Source organism: Suncus etruscus, chromosome 7 (assembly GCF_024139225.1).
Source record: "Suncus etruscus isolate mSunEtr1 chromosome 7, mSunEtr1.pri.cur, whole genome shotgun sequence".
Taxonomy (NCBI): Eukaryota; Metazoa; Chordata; class Mammalia; order Eulipotyphla; family Soricidae; genus Suncus; species Suncus etruscus.
Window position 1 is genome coordinate 9,423,153 of NC_064854.1, and position 9,131 is coordinate 9,432,283.

At 58.2% G+C, this 9,131-nt stretch overlaps 1 protein-coding gene across 1 annotated transcript; it reads right to left on the reverse strand.

Annotated features, from left to right (window-relative positions):
• Window positions 1-238: 238 nt before the first annotated feature.
• On the reverse strand, window positions 239-8,134 carry CHRNA4 (cholinergic receptor nicotinic alpha 4 subunit). Its single transcript, XM_049777138.1, has 6 exons — window positions 7,876-8,134; window positions 7,230-7,378; window positions 5,356-5,400; window positions 4,981-5,090; window positions 1,719-2,982; window positions 239-466 (listed from the first exon to the last, which is right to left on the reverse strand). The coding sequence occupies exons 1-6, from the start codon at window positions 7,943-7,945 to the stop codon at window positions 341-343; spliced, it is 1,764 nt and encodes a 587-aa protein (XP_049633095.1). The 5' UTR covers window positions 7,946-8,134; the 3' UTR covers window positions 239-340.
• Window positions 8,135-9,131: the final 997 nt, after the last annotated feature.

Consider the following 9,131-nt stretch of genomic DNA (forward strand, 5'->3'; position numbering starts at 1 on the left):
TGGACCCTGAGCTCACGGGGCCCAGGCCAGGGCCCTATGGAAAGGGTCACAGCCATGGCTGCTCACTGCTGGGGGCCCTATGGGAGCCCCTTTCCCTCAGGGAAACTCCCAACTCCAGTGCAGCACAGAAGGTCTCACTCCAAGCCTGACACCCTAATCTTGGATTTGCACTAAACACAGTCAAGTCTGCCTCCCCCAGGTGAGGGGCCCCTGGCATAGTGAGAAGCAGGAAGCAGAGTTGGTCGTCTTCGAAGCTTTAATCAACCTCTGACACATGGCTCTCAGCTCCTCACAGTCTGAGGCAGGGACACAGCAGCAGAGTGGAGGGCCGTAGCCACAGCTAGATCATGCCAGCCAGCCAGGGCGGCAAGAAGAGGCCCACGGTGCCCAGCAGGCAGACAAGGACGAAGAGCCAGAGGAAGATGCGGTCGATGACCATGGCCACAAACTTCCAGTCCGCCTTCACCTGAGGAGAGTGGGGGATACACACACCCAGTCAGTGTGGGGGGACATACAGATACCTGGACAGTGCAGTCCAATTGGGACCCCACCTAGGTCCCTGACTGGCAGGGCCTTCTGGAACTGGAGTTGCATGGTCAGCCTTCTGTGCAGGCCACACCTGAACCCTGGGATGTTCTGGCTACTGCCTGTGTGCTAGGAGGCTTGAGAAGGGACTCAGGCCAGACTGTCACAGTGAGCATCTTGGGGTAGGGGGCGCAAGTCCCTGATTCCACCCCTTTTGCAGACATTCTGGGTAACAGTCCCAGCTCAGCAAGACAGCTGAGGCCCCCAAAGCTTCCTAAGCCTGAAGAGCAGATGCCTGAGGGAGGGAGCAGAGGCTGAGAAGACAGTGAGAGGGCAGGATAGTGGCCAGCGCTGCTGGCCTCCTAGGGGAACTGACTGGCTGTGAAGAGCTAAGAAAAGCCTTTTCCAGTTGTAAGAGTCCGTGTCAGGCAAGGGCAGCCCTTGAGCAGGGAGACCAGGCTGTCCCCTCCCTGTGTGTCCACTGTTGTTTCTCAAGGCTGCCACAAACCAGGACAGTATGACCAGCTGGTGGTGCAGCTTCAAAGGGGCCTCAAGTCCATTTCTGATCTAGGGCCTCATCTCTGCTCCTCACCTTACCAGCTTGAATTCCCAGACTTGCTTTGCCCAGGTGGAACTTTGCAGAAAGCTCCAGAACATCTTCCCAACTTTGAGGAGTTGAATAAGGCAGAGTTAACCACGGCCTGGGGTGCTCGGTGTGTGCACTGCCCCTCTTCCCTCCCCATGACCCACAGTTCTCAGGGTTTGTAGGCAGGCAGAGACAGAGGGGACAGGGCTCAGGCAGGGTCCTTTCTGGCAAGAAGAGCAGTGTAGGCCTGAGAGGCAAACCTGGGTGGGACCTTCTGTGGCTCAAGCTGAACTGGGCCTTGAGCACTTGTTAGTACTGTATGCACTGGCCACATGGTACCAGACAGATACTGGTCCCATGCACTACCCCTGAGGCCCAAGCTGAAGGAAAGATACTTGACTTTCTGGGGACCCCTGGTCCTCCAAGCTGGGCCCCTAGACTATCCCTCTGCCCAGGTAGCAATGCGCCTCTGTCTCCTCCCAACACCTGGAGTCCTGGAGGCTGAGGTCACAGGGTGGGGGTGCGGCCAACAGTGTCCTGTGCCCATGTCCCATAGGGGGACACAGGGAGGAAGGGGGGCTGCTGGTTCAGGGGTTGGGAGACTTACCGAGAAGTCAGCATCTTCAGCCTTGAGGTGGTCAGCGACATAGCGCACCCCCTCCACCGCACATGTCAGGGCCGGGGACAGCACAGGAGGCTGGGTCAGTGCCCTTCGGGCCTGGGGTGTTGCCACTGGGGGTGTAGGGGGCTCCTTCCTGCAGGAGCATGGGCACAGCCGGTCCGGTGCAGGATGGCTCTTCAGGGCAGCAGGGCCCTCAGCCTGGGTGTTTCCATCTTGGGGTGCACAGCAGTGCAGAGAACGACTCCGAAGAGCGCCCCCCTCGCCGTCGCTGGGGCAGGACCTGTTATGGGTACTGAGGGACTGGGTTCTGGCCAGGCCCCCACCCGCAGGGCCCCCAGCAGGGCCGGGGCCACCCTGCACAGCCTCACTGGACACTGAAGCTGTAGCCGAGGGGCTGGCAGGTGGGGCCTTGGCCGGCGAGTCCAGGGCATCCTCGGCGGGCTGGGAGGGGGTCGGGCCCCAGCTCTGAGGTTCGGGGCAGAAGCGTGGGGCGCCAGGAAACTGGTGCATGGCCTCGATGAGCCGCCTGCAGTGGCCCTTGGTCACCGCAGGCCGCTGCATGAGCAGCAGGCGCGGCAGGAGGTCCAGGAAGGCCCTGCGCACCCAGGAGGGCAGGGCATGGGTGCGTGGTGAGCGGTGGTGCACATTGAGCACAAAGACGGTGACGACGATGGAGAGCGTGACGAAGACCATGGTGAAGAGCAGGTACTCACCGATGAGCGGCACGACGAGTGACGTGGACGGGATGATCTCCGTGATGAGCAGCAGGAAGACCGTGAGCGAGAGCAGCACGGAGATGCACAGCGTGATCTTCTCGCCGCAGTCAGAGGGCAAGTAGAAGACCAGCACGGTGAGGCAGGAGAGGAGCAGGCAGGGGATGATGAGGTTGACGGTGTAGAAGAGCGGCAGGCGGCGGATGATGAAGGCATAGGTGATGTCGGGGTACACCTCGGCGCAGCACTCGTACTTGCGCGTGTTGTAGGCGGCCCGGGCATCCACGATCACCCACTCGCCGCTCTCCCAGAAGTCCAGCAGGTCCACGCGGCTGTGCATGCGCACCAGGTCGATCTTGGCCTTGTCGTAGGTCCACGAGCCGAACTTCATGGTGCAGTTCTGCTGGTCGAACGGGAAGAAGGTGACGTCGATGCTGCAGGAGCTCTTGTAGATGGCGGGCGGCGTCCACTGCACACGCCCGTCGTGGAACAGGTGTGCCTTGGTCAGGTGCGTCACTGCGAAGTCCCCGTCCGCACTGTGAAGAGAGAGCGGGGTGGGGGGGAGAGGTCCCTGACCTGTTTATTTATTTATTTTATTTTATTTTATTTTATTTTATTTTTGGGCCACACCCAGCATTGCTCAGGGGTTACTCCTGGCTGTCTGCTCAGAAATAGCTCCTGGCAGGCATGGGGGACCATATGGGACACCGGGATTCGAACCAACCACCTTTGGTCCTGGATCGGCTGCTTGCAAGGCAAACGCCGCTGTGCTATCTCTCCGGGCCCGACCTGTCGATGCTCCCCAGCTCCAGACCCCAAACCTGCCAGCATGGCTGTACCGCTCGGCTGCCCATGCACACCTGTATCCACACCTTTCTCACAGCTGCACAGACACATTTGCCCTATGTGGCTGCCCCCACACATACTGCACCCCCTTTGCCTTGCCCATACCTCCCCCCTCTATCCTTATTCACCCCACCCCGTATCCCTGGCTGGATGTCCACACCCATACAGGCCACTCTTTGTGGGGTCTCCTAGAGCCCTCACCTTGTTTCTCTGAAATTACTCGTGCTCAAACACAGGCTAGGGGCATCCTCTCCAGGATGGGGCGAGTGCCCCAATATTTTTTCTTTGTTTAGGATCACACCCAGCGGCGCTCAGGGGTTACTCATGGCTCTACACTCAAAAATCGCTCCTGGAAGGCTCTGGGAACCATATGGGATGCCAGGAATCGAAACTGGGTCTTTCCTGGGTTGGCAAACAACTTACCGCTGTTTTTTTTGTTTTGTTTTTTGTTTTTCGTTTTTTGGTTTTTGGGTCACACCGGTCTGTGCTCAGGGGTTACTCCTGGCTGTCTGCTCAGAAATAGCTCCTGGCAGGCACGGGGGACCATATGGGATGCCAGGAATCGAAACTGGGTCTTTCCTGGGTTGGCTGCGTGTAAGGCAAACACCCTACCACTGTGTTTTCTCTCTGGCCCCCAATCCCAGTATTTTTGTTGTTCTTTAGGACCACACCTGGTGGTACTCAGGCCTACTCCTGGTTCTGCACTCAGGAATCTTTCCTGACGGTGCTGAGGGGGCTAATATGGGACACTGGGGGTTGAACTTGGGTTGGCCACAGGCATGGCAAGTGCCCTTCCTGTGTGCTGTGGCTCCTGCCTCAGGTTCCCCAATTTGGAATCAAGGGACATTCACCTGCAAAGCGAGACAGACCATGGGTTCCACCCAACTCCTTGGACCTGGACTTCTGTGTCCAGGGGCCAGGCTGGTTAGGCCTCCATGGATGGACTCTCTCCCCATCCTGCAGACTGTGAGCACTGGGCTGTTATGTGGGTCTGTGTGGGTTTGTGTGAGTCTGCGTGGTTCTATGTGGTGCTGCAAGCCTGGGTGGGGCAAAGCAAGGGGCCAGGGTCCTTCTCTGGCCTGACCCTGTGTAGCTTGTTTGGAAACAGGCTGGAAAGACAGCACAGGGGGTCTTCATCTTCACACAAGGGCCCCTGAGCACAGAGCCAGGAGTCAGCCCCATGTGTTTGGAAGGAAACATTCCCCCAAAGGGTTGCCCTATCCTCCCTGCTCCCCAAGTCCAGCACTGGTGATGACCAGGGTCCAATGCTGCTGCCCTGGCTCTTAACCCCTGCTCACTCAGCAGACCCGACCGCTTCCCTACACCTTCATTGGGACCCTGTTGAACAAAATGGAAGAGGAGCTAGTCAGGCCTGAAACAGCAATGGGTGGGTTTGTTAGTGTCAGTGAGGCTGGAAGCTCCTGCAGGTCCCAGCACACCCGGCATTCACCCCATCTCTGGGTCCTGGAGCACATGGGGTGGCCCTAGCAGAGGAAGGTGGAGCCTTTGTGGAGGGGGCACAGGCTTAGAGCACTCAGCACTGAGCTGAGAAGGGGTCTCTTTCAGGGTACGAGACTGTGTGAGGGGACCCACCCAGACTCCAGCCAGGAGAAGCAGGTGGTCATCCAAAAGGCCCACCCAGTGCCAGAGGGCCCCCCCTTCCTGGCCTGTCCCCTCTCGGTCCTCACTTGTTGTAGAGAACAATGTCTGGCCTCCAGATGAGCTCAGAGGGGACACGGATGGACGTGACATTCTCGTAGTCCATGGGGTCCCAGCGCAGTTTGTAGTCACGCCACTCCTGGGGAAGGGCAGGGTTAGGGAGGGCTGAAGGAGGAAGGGGGGAGACAGGGGAAGGGACCTGGTGGTGGGAAGAGGGGACTTGGATGGGAAGGGGGGATAGAGGAGAGAGGGAGGGAGAGTAGGGAGAGAGCTGGAGGTCAGAAAGGGGAAGGATGGGAGGGTGGAGGGGAGGGAGGGGAGGCGCAGGATTGGGGACTGTTGGTGTGGGAGGAGGATGGAGGGGGCTGTAGGGTGGGAGTGAGGGCTGTCCTGGCCCCTCTCACCTGCTTTACCCACACATTGGTTGTCATCATCTGGTTCTTCTCATCCTAGGACAGAAATATGACTGTGTTGGCCTCTCGCCCCTGGGGCCTCCAAGGGACAGTGCCTCAGCCCAGACCATCTTTGGTGCTGGTGTGAGGCCCAGGCTATCCAGTCCCCCCCTCTCCCAGCCTGAATGCCAGGATGGGGGGCCCTCCCCGAGCGGGGGCCCTCCCTGCAAGGCTGTCAGGGAGGTGCAGAGCTCAAAGTGACATGCTCAAGAGTGTTGGTCAGGGACACTCAGCTCCAGCTGAGCGACCTCCCCAGGCAGGCCACAGACAGTGGGACCCAGCCAGGCCCTGCAGCACCCCTGGGCATCCTACATCCAAGGCAACTGCAGCCAGTGTCCTCAGTGTCCATCTCTACATGCATTCCTGTGCCCTCCACTGGCACCCCTATGTCCACCATCGCACCCCTGCCACCCTCAGCCCTGTGCACTTCACAAGCACTCCAGTGCCCGCCACTCAACCCTGTGCCCACACCCATGTCTGTCCTGGTCATCTGTGCCCCATTGCCCCCACCTCTGTATGGATTATGGCCCAGGGTGCTGTGTTGTCCTGTACCCAGCACTCATGGGGGCCTCATGGATGACTCTACTCCTGTGGGGTGTCTGGGGCAGCTCATGTAGCAGCAGAGGGAACTTCTGGGGTTCCTTGGGCGCCCTACTCCTCTTTAGGCAGCCTCTTGGGTCATGAGGGGAGCAGCATATCCACCTGCCTTGCATGGGGGCAGATGGGGTGACGCCTGGCTTCACAGAATTCACCCAAATCTGACTACTTAGCAGAGGACTGTCAGAATGGGTGGGCAGAGGCACGGGTTGGGCTCCAAGTACTTGATTCTCCACTCCGCAGAGCCTCCTGGAGGTCCCTTGTCCAGGATGCCAGCCTGGGTGGCTTCTACTGTATGGGGTTGCCTGGGCCGGAGCTGAAGTGACCTTGGGGGTGCCTGGCTCCCTGTGAAGCTATTTTTTTTTCTATTTCTCTTTCTTCTTTTTTTCTTTCTTTTCTTTTTCTTTCTTTCTTTCTTTCTTTCTTTCTTTCTTTCTTTCTTTCTTTCTTTCTTTCTTTCTTTCTTTCTTTCTTTCTTTCTTTCTTTCTTTCTTTCTTTCACTCTCTCTCTTTTTCTTTTTCTTTCTTTCTTTCTTTCTTTCTTTCTTTCTTTCTTTCTTTCTTTCTTTCTTTCTTTCTTTCTTTCTTTCTTTCTTTCTTTCTTTCTTTCTCTCTCTTTCTTTCTTTCTCTTTCTTTCTTTCTTTCTTCTTTCTTTTTTTCTTTCTTCTTTCCTTTCTTCTTCCTTCCTTCCTTCCTTCTTTCCTTCCTTCCTTCCTTCCTTCCTTCCTTCCTTCCTTCCTTCCTTCCTTCCTTCCTTCCTTCCTTCCTTCCTTCCTTCCTTCCTTCCTTCCTTCCTTTTTTCCTTTTCTTTCTTCTTTTATTAGATTTTTGGGCCACATCTGGCAGCACTCAGGGTTGACTCCTGGCTCTGCACTCTAAAATTACTCCTGGCAGGCTTGAAATGCTGGGGATCAGGTCCAGGTTATCCACATTCAAGGCAAATGCCCACCCTCTGTGCTATCTCTCCAACTCCCCATCTGGGTCTTCTAACCCAGTGGCCCAAGGGGTCTCAAACACCTACTAGTCCACCCTCCATGGGCCCTGGACAACCACTGAGATATGCACCCCCCCCCCAGTGTCCTGGCCAGGCACCACTCGGGGACAGACCATCTCTGCAGTGCTGTCCCACATTCCAGCATGGACAATGACAACGGGCCCCAGGCTCAGGCCACCCCCAGGAAGGATGCCACCCACATAGGCTGAGTCCCTGCTCGGAGCCTGCACGTACCACATCTATGAGCTGTGCGACGGAGAGGCCGAAGTGGACCAGGACCACGTCCGAGGAGTTGGCCACGGGTCGGGACCATTTATTGTAGCTGGAGAAGAGTGTGCTAAGTAGCCGCTCCTCGGCGTGGGCTCGCTCCATGTGGCCCAGGGCTGCAGAACAGACAGATACAGGACCTGCCCAGCAACTCCCATCTCCCACCCCACCCCAGGATCTTGGCACCTACCACCCATCACTCACCCCCTTACTCACCGGGTCTCAGGAGTAGCACACAGACTGGAGGACAGTAGACCGACCTCCCCTCTATCTAAGAGTCTCCAGGAACTAGCCCAGAGGTGGGAGCATGCCTTGCCTCTCTGGGCGCCCTGTCCAGCCTGGCGACAGGCCAGATCCACGGGGATCTCCCCAAGGAGCACCAGTCAGGATGCCCTTCCTAGCTTTCCAATCTGGGAAAGGAGCACAAAGGGTGGGCACGTCGCCTCCATTCATGCGCTGGACCCTCCTCCTTGGCCCAGCCGGCTTCTGCCTTAACCCCTTCCTGGCCGCCCGCTCAGCTGCCTTGTGACTGGGACCCCTGGGACACACGCTGCTCGGGGTCTCCCCTTCTCTGCACCCTGAGGTCTGGCTTGCCCTGTGCTCTGAAACTCACCGGGCAGGAATCCAGCCCCCAGCAGCAGCAGCAGGAACGGCAGTGGTGCCCCCCGGCCCCCGAGTTCCATGGCAGGCTGCTCAGACTCGGCTCTGGTTCCCGCTTCTTTGTGCCCCAACTTTGAGCTGGGCTGGAGGCAGGGTGCAGGGCTGGGTGCAGTGTAGACTTAGGGCTGCTGGGTTCCAGAGCCCCACCGGCTGTCACTGCTTCTCTTCTCCGGGCAGAGGAGGGAAGGGAAGGGAGGGGAGGGGTGTGGAGGGAGAAGGGAGGAGGGACAGGGGAGGGGAGGAGGGAGGGAAGGGAGGGATGAGGAGGGAGGCACAGGGGAGGGAGGGGAGAGCCTGGGGCATTCTCAGCCCAGCACCTTAAACTTTGGGATGTCCCCTGGTCAGGCATGGGGGTGCTTTCGTCATCTTCGGGTGGTGGGACCCTCAGTCCAGTGTATGCACCTAGATGTGTTTTGGGAGAGACCTCAGTCTCCCCAGTTCCTGCCTGCACCATTGTGGGTGCTGCAGGGTGCCTCAGTTGGGCCCCCATGTGGCCCCCAAGATCCATTTAGAACCTTAGATCCATTTAAAGTCAGAGCCAAGACCACCCTGGAGACCTCCCACCTCTCCCCTGCCCTTCCCTCCCCGCCTCTCTCCTGCCTCTTCTCTTCTGTTTCCAGGTTGGCTCTGGCCCTCCCCACCCTTCCCCTCCTCCTCTGCTCCAGGCTCAGTACCTAGCCTCACCTTCCAGTTCCCCATATCCCTCAGACAGACAGGGTCAGTTCTGAGCAATGGTCACCCACATGGCTACCCACTGCTGCCCCCAACCCCCCTAGATCTCCTTCCCGGGGGGCGGTGTCCTCAGGTGCAGGTTGAGTGGCATGAATACCAAAGCAGCAAAACCAGCTGGAACTCACATTGGAACTTCGCTGCTGTGCCCTGGGTGTCAGGAGAGGGTGGGAGGGACAGGCTCAGAGGGGAGTGGAGGGGAGCAGAGCATCGAAGCCTGAGTGCCAGACAGGCACATCTGCAGCTTCCTGTGGCTGCAGGGCATCTGCTTCTGTCTCATCTGCCCCTGGAAGCACCTGGACAGAGCCCAGTTAGGTCCTTCAAGCTTCAGGCCTTCCCACCACCCACACTCGTGAAACTGCTGGTTCAGAGGAGAGGAAACCCCCAACTCACAAAGGAGCTATGGGGCCCAGCTGCAGGCGAGGGAGGAAGAGGGGGGAGGATGAGGACATGGAGAGGAGACAGTGAGGAAAAGGGAAT

Bases quoted from the DNA above. Each gene is read 5' to 3' on its own strand.
- CHRNA4 (XM_049777138.1), bottom strand. From the start codon at position 7,945: ATGGAACTCGGGGGCCGGGGGGCACCACTGCCGTTCCTGCTGCTGCTG. The intron at 7,379-7,875 runs GTGAGTTTCAGA...TCTGTTCTGCAG, and splicing joins GGGGGCTGGATTCCTGCCCG to CCCTGGGCCACATGGAGCGA. The intron at 5,401-7,229 runs GTACGTGCAGGC...TTTCTGTCCTAG, and splicing joins TCGCACAGCTCATAGATGTG to GATGAGAAGAACCAGATGAT.